General features: G+C 35.9%; 1 protein-coding gene across 1 annotated transcript in view; it reads left to right on the plus strand.

The window, feature by feature from the left end:
* TMX4 (thioredoxin related transmembrane protein 4) overlaps window positions 1-12,473 on the plus strand; it is a 131,847-nt gene extending 119,374 nt beyond the window's left edge. Inside the window, exons 7-8 of the mRNA XM_056813909.1 lie at window positions 2,990-3,056; window positions 5,327-12,473. Coding sequence (XP_056669887.1) covers window positions 2,990-3,056; window positions 5,327-5,631 — 372 coding nt within the window. The 3' untranslated portion in view covers window positions 5,632-12,473. The remainder of the gene's footprint in view (window positions 1-2,989; window positions 3,057-5,326) is intronic.
* Window positions 12,474-13,539: the final 1,066 nt, after the last annotated feature.

Below are 13,539 nucleotides of genomic sequence, written 5' to 3' on the forward strand. Positions count from 1 at the left end.
TAGAGTAACACAAATTTAATTCTTCAGATATTGAAGTTTTTATTACTTTCAATCATAAAGCACCACTAGAAGAATGTTGATGTTAAAAAGATGGCACTTGAATTCAATTGAATTGTCTTTTTTAGAATTTCTGTTCTTATTTGAAACAAGCATTGATGTGAGGCTATAAATCATCTTCATGGTGGTTTCCTCTGTTACTTATCATGAGCATTGCAATGTGAGATGATCAATTACACCATGAGATGATTTTTGGATAGATGATAAAACCAATTCTGAAAATTACTGTCTGACTTGTGTGTATTTTTATCTCCAGAATCTCACATGAAGCCTGGCATATAATAGATATTTAACAAATAAATACTTGTTCATTGTGACTTATTTTAATCATAAGCAGAATGTTGATTGATATAATTAAGGGCTTCCTATAGAATGTCAGTTCTTTCAATATTGGACAAATATGTCACATAATATAGTACATATTTATCTTTGGTGAAAGTTCTGTGATTCTTAAAACCTCCTGTCCTCTGTACTACCATTCTGCTAACATCACCATAAGTATAAAGGGGGAATGATAGTGTAGGTCTGAAGACCAATTTGTATTTTTGTGTGTGTGTGGTTGTTGTTTCACAATTTGCAGTGGCTAAAGAATTCATCATGTTGTGATGTGCCTCAAAATATTTAGCAAGGCTAACTCAGAATGAAGAATGATCAGCAACTGGGATTTTATTTGAAATTAATCCATTATGGTACAATCTTCTGGTACTCATGTTCCATTGACATAACCTTCAAGAACCCAGGATCATCTCCATGCCCTTATCTTACAGATAAAGTGCCCCACACAGAACAAGGAATTTGCCATGATCCCACTTTTGTGTTAGATTCCTATCTTTTACCTCCTGCCCTGAGGCAGGTTTGTCCCTAGTTTCCTAGGAACAAAGGATGAAAAAGAAATAGATTTACTGTTTGCAGGAATTATGGTTATAATTAAATGACCAAAGAGTAAGCTGAGCCCTAAGTAACAAAAGATTCAGTTAAAGAAAAAAATGGAACCAAGAATTACAAGTTTATTTGCAAATAATAAATTTTATCTTTTTATCATAGATATTTTTATAGAGAGAAGAGATAATTTATTAAGGCAGTTCAGTTTGTAGCATTAGCTATCTTTCTCCATTTGTTTCTAATTAAGTTTTAATGTCTAATTGTAAGATTTCTGAAAAGTTTTAGTGGGAAATTTGGTGGTTATAAATTTTGAGAACTTCAGTCATTGAAATACTTCTTATGTATATATGTTTGCTCATAATCATGTCTTTGTGCTTTTAAAGATCAAGTATAGGAGTTGAATTTCAGAGTAACTCATTTTCAGTTCAATTCAGCAAATTTTATTTTACTGTTGGATGAGTAGCAAAGTTTAGCTAAAATATGGTTTCTGACTTCATAGAGGATACCATATATTATAGAAATATGGCAAACTACCAACAACTGTAACACAAAAGAATATAAGTTAATTACATAAGAGAGAGGCACACAAGGTATGACTTTGAGTGAAAATTCATTGCATTTGGGGAATTCAGTGATGCTTTTTAGAGGAGGTGGCACTTGAGTTGGGCTCTAAAAGATAAGTAATATAGGGATAGAGAGACTATTACAAACATAGAGGATAGCATGATAAAAAGAACAGATGTAGGTAAGAGTGAAGAGGACTTGATGAGAGATGGCAAGTAGTCTAGCCTGAATGGTATATAGAATATGTGTAGAGATAAAGTATGAAAGGAGGATAAAAAAGGTAACAACAACAATAATGGTAGTTACCGTTTATTTAGCTCTTTAAGGTTAGCCAAAAAAAAAGCATTTTATAAATATTAACCCACTCGATCCTCATAACAGATCCCAGAGCCATTATTAGTTCTATTTTTTATTAAGCAATTTCAATTGCGTCTAACTCTTTGTCATCCCATTTGGGGTTTTACTGGCAAAGAGACTGGAGTGGTTTGCCATTTCCTTCCCCAACTCATTTTACAGATGAGAAAAACTGAGGCAAGCTGGGTCAAGTGACTTTTCCAAGGTTACTCAGCTATTAAGTGTCTGAGGCCAGATTTGAACTCAGGAAGATGAATTTTCCTAATGTCAGGCCTCGCATTCTATCCCCTGGGAATACAAACTGCTTCTGAAAAGGAACTGAAGCAGAAACATTAAGAAACTTAAGAATCTGGTTCAACTAATGACACAGTGCTACCAAATGAAGAAATTCCTTGAATATCATATAAAGGAATTTGAACTTTTTCAGGAAGGCAATAGAGAACCTTCTAGTAAAGGAGATCAGAGACAATTACCTAACCATAACATTGGATCAAATATACTTGGTGCAAAGGAAAGCTATGAAACAAATGTTATCAGAAATTTGAGGAGGAATACATCATTTCACAATAAAGGGGATTAGGAAAGTCTTCCAAGAAGAGATTGCTGTTGAATTGGGCCTTGAAGAAGGGGAAGTTCAACAATCAAAGGTGTAGAAGGGTCTATTCTAAAAATTCAAGATCATTTGCACAAAGGCACCAATGCAAGAGGGTAGGACAAGAAAGGGTAATGGGTAGCAGTTTGGTGAGGCCACAGAATAGGAGAAGGCGATGCATGTGAAATAGGCCTGAAAAGAGAGGTTGGAACCAGGTTGTGGAGAGGAATTCTCACTTGGTTTTATTGATGATGAGGGAGCCAATGAAAGGATTTAAACAGATTAATGGTCTGAGTAGTATTTTAGAAAGATTACTTGAGCAGTCATGCATAGAACATAATTTATTAGAGAAGGAAGAGATTGGAGACAGGGAAGCTAAGAGGCTGTTAAAATATTTAAATATTCTTACCATTAATCACTGCTGATCATTTATTTAGAAATATGTTTTTAGAAGCAATATATAATATGACTAATTTGGGTATTAAATGCTACATTTTTTATACCCTAAATTGTATCTTTTCTGTTTTTTTCCCCCCTCAGATATTGGTTTTACTTGCAGATTGCCTTTGTCCACCTAAACCAAAAGATGGAAAAGATCAGTTTGCTGGTAAGCATTATGACCTCATGTCTTTGGAATGGTATGGTACCATTTATTATTATTATGAAGACTTCTGTTTGGATTCTTAAATGTAGTTGATTGAATCAACCAATATATTCACCTGTATGCTGGATATATTTCAAAGAAGAAAAAAATACCATGAGCAAAGAATGCCTTTACATATTTTCTCTTAAGATTTAACTATATTTGGAGGACATTGTCCCTCTAATTTCCAAAATTTCAACACCCATTCCATTCTAGATTGTTTTCCATTTTTCTTATAACAAACATATGTCAATAAGCAAATTTCATGTTTTGTTTGCATATTCCTGTTTTGTGAAACAGAGAGCAACATAATAATTAGAACGGAACTTAAAAATGTATACTAATATCTTTTTATATACAGACCTATGATTCACATCAGAAATCACCAGTATAAAAACTATCTGCATTGGTGCCAATGAGGAACTCTTTTGGGATTTATATTCTTGCCTGGCACCCAAAAAGACTGAATTACTTGCTCATATGGTCAGAAGCAAGACTTAAATCTAGGACTCTGTGACTCTAATGCTATCTAAGTCATATTTTTTAACACTTTTGATACAGCTTGTTGAGGAATCTAAGAATTTCTACCCTTGATGTTCCTTTGATAATTATGACTATCCCAAAACTTTCAGTGCTCCCTGGCTGAATAAAATTTGAACTCCGTAGCCTAGTTTTGAAGACTCTCTAGAGACTGGTTGCAAGCTATCTTACCAGTTTTATATTAGGCCATTTTGCTTCTAGTCTATGTCCTGGACAAATTGTAATATTTTCCATTACTTGTTTTCTGTCTATGCTCTCCTAGTTCCATGTCTCACACTATTTTTTAAGCCTGGAGTAGACTCTCTTCCTGCCTAATGTGCATTGATTGGAACCTCTCCCTTCAATGCCCACTTAAGTATCCCCCCTTCCATGAATTAGCCTTCTGTGATTCTGCTTTCATCTCCTTCTTTTCCCCCCAATCCCACATGTGATTTCTGATATCAACTATCATTCTGCTTAGATCTTTCCTTTAAACTCACTTTCCTTTATATCATAATGATCAAGCCCTTAACTCTTCCTGCATCTCCCTGCTCTTCTTAACAGATAAGCTCACCTCTAACTTTCTGTAAGAAATTAAAAACATCCATTTTTGGTCTCTAACCAGTCCTCCACACTTAATGTCCTTCTTCACTCTTCTCTTTGTGCTCTAGTGTCAGGAGAAGAGGAGGATCTTTTTGCCAAGACTATAGCCCTCACTTGTATTCTTGATCACATCTACTCTTGTCTCCTTTAGGAGCTTGCCTCATTTACAACTCTCTCTTTCTCTCTCATCTTCATTCTCTCCTTATCCAGGGGATCTTCCCCCATCACTTATAAATGTGCTAAGGTTTATCCTAGCCGTTAAAAGAAAAATAAATTCTTTGACCTTGCCCATCCTTGGAGCTAACATCCTAGATTCCTCCTCCTTTTCACTGCTGATCACCTAGTCAGAATGCACTCTTCCACCACTCATTCACTCCTCATACACTTGAACAGCTTGCATTTTGGCTTTGTGACGCCAGGACCCTACTGAACTGTAGACTCTTCATAAATCACCAATGATCTTCAAATTGCTAAATCTAAAGACTTTTTCAGCCCTCATCATCCTTAACCTCTCATGCAAGCATCTTTTGCAAGCATCATGCATGCAAAAACATTGCCTAGCCCTCTTCCTGTATACTTTCTTCTCATTTATCTTCTAATATGCTATTTGATCCTGGTTTTCCTTCTGCCTGGCTGACCATTCCTGTATTAGTTAAGCTTTCTTTTGGCCAACCAAGGCAAATATCCTGGGACCCCTTATCTTTCCTTATTACACTCTTTTCCTTAGAGGCTTTGCCTATTCTCATGGGTTCGGTTATCACCTTCACATAGATGATGTTAGTAATTAAAATTATGTAGTGCCTACCTACTGTTTACCAGACATTGTATGAAGCAATTTACAAATAATATCTCATTTAAGTCTTCAAAACTACCCTACCAGATAGGTGCTATTATCCCCATTTCGCAGAGGGGAAAAATTAAGCAAATGGAGGTTAAGTGAGTTGCCCATGTCACACAGCTAGTATCTGAGACCAGATGGTTAATAAACAAGCTGCTTAATATACAAATATCCCTCCAGAATTATTTTATAAAAACCTGATTAGTCTCATTTTTATTGTTTCTAATTATTGTACATTTGTAGAAGCTATTTTTACTTCTTTTTTTCCTTATAGAACCAATTGAAAAGGAGAGGGCAGCTCCTGCAGTTGAAGATCTAGGAAATTCAGAAGAAAAGAAAGAACTTTCAGATGAAGAGGATAAAGAAGACATTTCAGAGGGAGATGATAAGGAAGACTTTTCAGAAAAGGAAGAGGAAAAAAGTAACTCAAATGATGAGACCACAGAAGAGGAGGACTCTGCAGCTGATGAAGCACCAAGCACTGAAGATGTTGGAGAGAATACTGAAGAGCAACAGCTCATTGATAAAGAGGCTGAAAGTTCAGTGAGGCAGCGCAAAAGTCATGGTGCTGATGACTAAACAGTAGTTTTTTGTAAAGATACTTCCAGCAAACGGGACCAAAGAAATGTGTCACTTGCCCTTCTGGTCTGCAGTGGAAGCCAAATTCTTAATCTGTCCTGCATGAGCCAGCTTCTCTCTTAAAAGCATATACGTAGCGAACCTCTAATCCTAAAAGGCAGTAACCCTCATATAGTAAGGAGAATCTTTTAGGCATGACAATCACAATAAAAAACAACACCTATTATTCTGATTGGAGATTTGCGATTTGAAAATTTGTGGGGAAGGATGTTCTGGTTGCAATAGGTGGCCATCCCTTCTTTTAGCCTCCCCCCGAAACACTGTTCCAGGCCACATGAGGTGAAAGCATCCTTGACTTCATGTATCAGCAAATTACAAAATGTGCCCTAAGAACTGGCGCAGAAGTCTCACTTCCTTATTTGGTCTGGAGCAGTTTTTTTTTTCATCCTCATGGAAAACCTCAGACAATATAGTCAATCAATAGCTATTTATTGAGATAGAAATTGAGAGGCCCCCGACGTTATCCTAGTAGAGAACTGTGGATACAGTGGTTAACTCTCGTCACTGGCTCACTGAAGCACCTTTATTATCCTTCCCTTTTTAGTTCTCATTTTTCCTTCTCCATGTTTCTTTTGAAAATATACTGAGTGCACCCTGACAACAGGGCCTGGCCTTAGACAGGGCTTGCTGTGTACAACACCAGCGGTCTTCAGTTCCTGAGTATTCAGAGGAGCAGCAGACAAGTTAACATGACATCAGCTGAGCTTATGATGACTTGTAGGGCTTAGATCATCAGAGACCGCAAACAGTGAAATATTGACAAGCAAACGCAGAAAACAACATGTAACCTTCAGAGATTCAGAAGGAAGTGGCCATTTAGCAGGAGAAGAATTTTTTTTCTCTTTTTGGCCAAAATGCCATCTCCCCCAACCCCCACTCCATTTCAAATATTTCATTGAGAAGTCCTCTTTTTGAAGCCAGTAAATCCTCTTAGTCTTGCCAATACAAGCAAGCCATGTGCAAAGAAAGGCAGTATGATGTGGTACTATTTCCATCTCTAGAGTAGCTCCCTGGCTCCATCTGAGCTACTTTAGTAATCATAACAACTAAAAAACCACTTATGGTTTCCTTTTTAGTGAACTAACTGACCGGTGAAAGAATGAGTGAAAATCTAGAGCAGGAAATGAGAGAAATGGATTCTTCTCTTCCCACCTGCCCTACCCCCAACTCTCTTTAATCCCGCAAAGAAATGAGTCTTTGTAAATCTCTCAATACTTGAGTTATTAAAAGTACCCAGGGGGTTAGTTTCTTTAAAAAAAAACTTTCTTTATACTTGATTTATTTTTTAGAAATAATTTGAGAAAATCAAGAAGCTAATCATGCATGGATTCTCAAGGTAGCACCTATCTCTCTTCCCTCTCCCCTTTTTCTTTTCAGTACCTCAGTAAGTATCCAAGGAAAAGAGCAGGGTTTTATAAATCCAGAAATTATCTTGTCACCTTTAAAAATGAATTTGATTATGCATCTGGTTATTCAGATTACATTTTCATTGGGCGAGTTGAGAACAAGGAAATTAGTGTGGAATTCTGAGAATCCCTGCCCTCTTATGGTTGAAAGCAAGTATTACAGAACTTGCACAAAACTGGTTTTATTTAAAAATAAATTGTCTGATCCTGGGATTAGTTTACATCTTTTAAAGTTAGTCATGTATTGTTGTTATATTTAGTATCCCCCTTCCTCAGGGGCAGGGTATGGGGAGAAAGGTAGTGGTGGAAAGATGTTTGTTTGTTTTTTAAGAATTTATTCCAAGAAGTTACAGGCTTTATTTTAAGCCTGTGCTATCCCATGGTTTAGGGTGTTTATTTCATAGTTTTGCTGGTACAGAGTAGCTATAGAAACAAACTCTTTCAAAGGAATAAGAAACACATTTTAGTGGCTTCCATACATCTTAAAGAGGATTTAAGATAGTTAAATGGTGTGTATCCATGTTTATGTGACTAATCTTTGTATTCTAGATAGCAAACATTTACCAAGCATCAGAGTATATGTATCAAAGGTTTACTTCTTTTTTGGGAAAATCCACCTATCCCTTGGAACCAGTGGGAGCTTGATTCATATTAATTGATCTTGATGATCAGTTATATCTAATGTTAATGTTGTATTAGGTACTTAATATATCCTAAGAAAGAGACTTGATCCCTATTCCCTAGTTATTTAAAACCTAGAGAAAGGTACACTTTGAAGCTTAAGATAGTTATAGCCTTAAGGACTTCAGGAAATCACAAAACTGTCGGACCTTCATTCATCCCCTATTTTTTTCTGGCAGGACTGCTGTTTATCTTTCCCTAAAAGAGATGCCATTTTCATAATCACTACATGTATCCAATATTAGTGAGCCTTCTAATGATATGAAATAAATTTGGTCTATAGAAAGAGCCATGTATTTGAATTCTGGGTTTTCTACATACTACCCATGTGACCTTTGGCAATTTACATTATCTATATATGGGCCTTAGGGTCTTCAGTATATAAGATGAAAGGACAGAGTAGATAATTTCCAGGTCCCTTTTTACTCTATCTATAATAGTATAGTTTAAAAATATTTATATGATGATAAATGAAATTAATTTTTAGTAGAATGGTCTAATATTTACTCTCTCAGAATTAAAAATGCATATAAAATACATAATTTAAGAACCATCAAAGCTTTCTCCTCTTTAACCTGGCCATCATCCTTAAAAAGGCAGAATGGAGACATAGATACAGCATCATAGAATTTAAAACATGAAGAAAGCTGTAGTCTTTTGGTCCAACATCCTCACTTTGCCAATGAGGTGCTTGAGATCCAGAGAGGTTTCTGATCATTACTTGCTCTTGCTGATGCTCTGTGCTAAATGTTTAAAGCAGACTAAAGTCTCCTAGTAGAGTGTGGGATGCAAATAGGAGTCTTGAAAATGAAATAAAAGAATCATAAAAAATTTAGCTGGAAGAGAGAAGTGAGCCTCCCGCCCAGTGTAGCAAAAGAATCCCAATTGTACACACCTCAGGGATGGTCATCCAACTTCTTCTATTTGAATACATCTAGCAATGGGAGCTCCATACTTTGCATGGTAACCCATTCTTATCTTGGGTAACTGAGTAGGAAATATTAATTAGTAGAAATCTGGTTCCCTATAATCCCTACTAAAACCACTTTGCTTTTTTTTTTTAACCTTGAGGATAGTACCAGCTTGTATCCAAAATTGCAGTTATTTATTTAAAAAGGAAACTGAATTTTCTTTGTCTGTAAATACCAAAATAAAATCGAGGGAAAGGGAGTTAGAACAGTTCAGAAGAGAGTATGGCAAAATTTTTAAGAATTAAGCCCTAATTTTAAAATATTAATTTTTCTTAATGGGCCAGGAGATGTGCTATTGTCCTTCCTTTTTTTTTTTTTGTAATAGAAATCCTGAGGAAAAAATGAGTCTACCACTTAAAAAAAACTAAAGTTATATACACCATTATTTATTAATTTTCGGACCATTTAAGATAGGTAGTGTCGTTTTTAGTGGTTTTGATTCTACTTGTTGAGGAATAATTGAAATTATGGTTTGATTCATTATTTAAATTGGTAAATGCAGAATAGAGAGATAATTATTCACATAATGGTTAAGAATCATGTGGATGTATCTAGTTGTTGCATATTGTTTTTGAGGAGATGTTATTTCTCATCCATACGTTAAAGTATTATATTAATTTGCTCAAAAATGACTGCATTGTAGAAGACCCTTTTTTGAAGTACTTGTAAGGATGGTACATTAATGTAGTTATTTCTAGTACAATAAATATGAAACTGTGGTTGGATCCACAGATTTCTAAGTTTTGTCTATAAAACAAGCTTGTCTGAGATGATGTCAAGATGATTTGGTTTAGTTGGCCAGGAATTACATCTGCTTTTAAGCCTAGTTGAGTAATTCCTTTTATACAAATTAACCAAAATCTAATCAAGGGAAAAAATCAATATATTATCATTTTTACTTGAAAAAGGAAAAGAAAAAAATCAACATGTTAAAAAAAACTGAATTTCTCAAAAGGCAAAAAAGTCTTGAATTTGGATTCTAGGTTCAAATGCAGCTTCTCTCACCTACAATCTGTATATTTTTAGACAAATCACTTATAAGTTCTCTGAATCTGTTTTTTTTCCCCTATCTGTAAAATGAATGGGTTTGTACTCGGCAAAAACTAATACGTAGCCACAATTATCTTCTCTTCCCCTTACTGACTCCCACCCCAAGCCTTCTAATCTTTCTGGTTAGATACTGAATCCTCACCCATATCATTGCTAGAGGGAGCCCAGAACCTCCTTCCACTTGCCCTGAGAGCCATTCCTAGTAGTGAGATGCTCCTTTAGGGAAACACCTTGATGAGTCCTCAGAACTCGCATTCAGTGCAGCCTGCCTTGCAGCTGCATGCCTGGGACCTCTGTCCTATAGCTGAACTCTCCTACACATGTTGTAGTTCAACAACAGCAAATCAACAAGCAATTTTCAAAAGTGCTTCCTGTCTGCCAGGCATTATGCAAGAGCTGGAAATAGAAATACCCTGTGGAAGGGGAGTTTGCATTCTAACTGGGGAAAGGAAACAAACAAGATAAAAAGTGGAGAAGGAAGAAGGTACCAGCCTTAGAGGTCTAGAGGAGATGCATATGAGAGACGCGTGGGCTCTCCTCTTAAAATAGAGGCTCTAGGAGACTCCAACCCCTCCACGGAGAGCCACAGGAGCCAACACAGTGCAGTCTCCTTGAGAAAAGGACTCGCTTCATTTTCTGTTTGTAACCCTAGTGCTTAACCTAGCATAAATGTGTAGTATGTAGTAAGTGCCTATTAAATGCTTTCCATTCATTTCAAGCAAGGCCTTTTTCAGCTCTAAATTCTGTGATCCTAATTTTAAAAACTATTTACATATCTATGTAAACTGGCCTTTTTCATTTTTAAAGTTACAAAATAATCACGTATTTGACCCATAATAAAATAAGGAGTCACTATTTATTAAGTAGTGATTACATAAAATGTAATTTTGTATGATAAGTAAGTGATAGGGTGTTTTTGGAGTGGGGAATACAGTCCTTTAAAGTGATGGCAGGAAAAAACAAATACTTCTTGGAAAATCTCCAAACTGTCTTTCTACCTTATTGCTTTAAACTTCATAGCTTAAATGTGGATTTATGAATGAACTACTTCTCCCTATTTTTTTACGTGAAACAATGAACTAAGCCTTTCTTTTCCCACCCTCACTTCAAGCTTTAAAGAAAGATTAGAGAGTGGGTATCATTCCCTCATAGTAACCTTGAAGTGCAGTCTTTGTTTAGTTTCAGTTCATTTGATCACCATCTTTTTTTTTTGTAGGTCATTAAAATTATATAAAGAAATAAAAAATAAATGTTATATTAGCTATTTGTAGTTTCTACAGGGTTGGCTTTCAAAGGACAGTTCCGAATTACTTGCTAGCAAAGAAACTGTTGCTTTCTCTAGGATTTCTGTATTTGTTGTGCAAAATTGCATATACTCCAACCTACCACTTAATTGCAAGGTGGGGCAGGTGTGATTGTTTTGTGTTCCAAAGTCAGTGTTAATCATCTGACATTTTATGACTGAGTAGTAGAGAAAACATACTGTCATAAGTGATTGGGGTGGGGGGAAGAGTTATTTGAAGAGTTAGAAGAAGAGAGGAAAGGCTGAAGAGAGGCTAAGTGTATGATTTGTTGGATGAATGATTGTATCATAAGAGGGCAAATCAGGGTAGAGAGGGAAAAGATGTAGGTTGGTGCTTCATTCTAAAATTAATATTTTGTTTCTTTTTGGCATCCTTCATCTCAGTATAATGTTGAAGTGTTATTTCTGCCAGTATTATACATAAGTAGTTTATTCTATACGCCACATTGCCAAGGTCTTCAAAAATATTTGCCTCTATCTTCTGTGCCAACAGAAAACATTATTTTATTGTTACATTTTGTTTACCTCATTCATGTGTTTTGATTCACTTGAGAAAACCACAACTTATTTTGAAAAGTTGGAATGTAAAATTAACTTATTCAATGAATCAACATATTCAATATACGAAGTATTATTACATGTTGGATTGGGACTAAGCAATAGGAGATCTTTGGGAAAAGTGCTTCTCTGTTAATATCATTAATATCATTAATAATTACCAGCATGTGAAATACATAAACTAAGCTTTCTCCTAATAGGCTTGCTTACTCTAAAGAAAGTTTGGAGGTTACTAATGTGTGTGAATCATGCAGCTTTGCCATTTTTGAATTGGCTAGAAGTGTTGAATGCTATTTATGTTATACAGCTTTTTCATGGAAATGCAATCTTTTTATACTAATGTTGAGCAGACATGCTACTGCATATTTGTATTGCAATACCTTATAAATTCAGTATTTAAACTCATTGTGGCTACTCTTGATTCTTTAATGCAGTGACATTTAATGTTAGATTTTTCTTATGGTGCTTTGTGTAAATCTTATGTATTTATGATGTAACTCTTTTTTTATAGTTTCAAATCATGTGTAAAAAACTGAAGAAAGCAAGATACAATTTTGAAGCATCACTGATAAAACATAAATCATTCGGGATAATCATACTATTATATAACACTATTCATTCTGTTTTCATTTTAATTTAATTTTGTGGTAGAAAAAAATTGCTTGTAAACAGTTTCCACTAAATCAAAGCTTAATAGTTATTTCAAAGACTGTAGATGAAACATATTACTGTTGTATGAAAGATTCCACATGACATTCAGTCTTTTGGATACTGTAGAATGTTGGCTTAATTAAAATTGACTTTTACCATTCAGTGAAAGCTGATTTTTCTCCCCATCCCCTTTTCTTCCTACTTCTTCCTCCCTCCTGTTTCCTCCCTCTCCCTTTTCTCACTCCTTCCTCTCTCTTTGTCTTCTCCCATTCCCATATCCCTCTCCTTACTCTCTCTCTCTCTCCCTTGTGATTTCTACAGGGTTAGCTTCCTTTCTACCTCCTGTTGCTCCCTGTCTTCTCTCTGTCTTCCTTTCCTCCTTCCCCTCCCCTCTACATCTCTTCTGCTGTGACTCTGGATGGTCTAATTCTGGCCAAGGACTTATTTTAAATTCCAGCAAGCCCCAGGGAGACAGGGTTACCCCTGCCCAAGGCTCCTGATTGGCTTAAAAGCAGCCTATTCACCTAACCATTTTAGATGAACTGGGGTTGAGATTAAGAATGATGATACTTCCTCTGGCAAGATAGTGATGCCAGATTTGGAGCAGACATCTGGTCTATTCCAGGCTTTTCAGTCTGCTCTAGGTACTGTTAACCTGAGTAGGGTAGAGATTGGAATAATTAAATTTTGATCTATGCTGCAGCCCTTCCTCAATCCTGTTAGGACTGAGTAGGGTGGATCATGATCCACCCATCCAATCATGATCCCATCCTAGAGATAGACAGCTGCCCTTCACACTCCTTACATTGTAGGGGCGAACATGGGCACTGAACAAAGGAAGGCAAACAACCCTGACAAACAACATAATGATGTAAAGATGTGCATATTTGATGGTTTGCTTTGTGAAAATCGTCAATTAGACAACTCACTGTTTAGAACCAGGATAGCTAAAAATTAGGTTGGTCACTGAGCTGTGAGACAAGAGATCTAAGAATTTGAGCTTTCATTGACTCACTCTCTGGCCTTGGGAAAGACGGTGATTCTCTCTAAGCCATGGCTTCCCCTTCTATAAAATGTGGATGCTCTCTGTGGATTACGCTTTCTGGAATGCCTGATGAATACATTAATAGAATTATGTTCAACCAAATCCTTTTGTTTTGCCCTTAGTTCTACCTAGTACTCCCCTATGAATTCATGTGACTGTTCAGAATTTTAAAAGCCCTGTAGT

Source organism: Monodelphis domestica, chromosome 1, assembly GCF_027887165.1.
Source record: "Monodelphis domestica isolate mMonDom1 chromosome 1, mMonDom1.pri, whole genome shotgun sequence".
NCBI classification, from domain to species: domain Eukaryota; kingdom Metazoa; phylum Chordata; class Mammalia; order Didelphimorphia; family Didelphidae; genus Monodelphis; species Monodelphis domestica.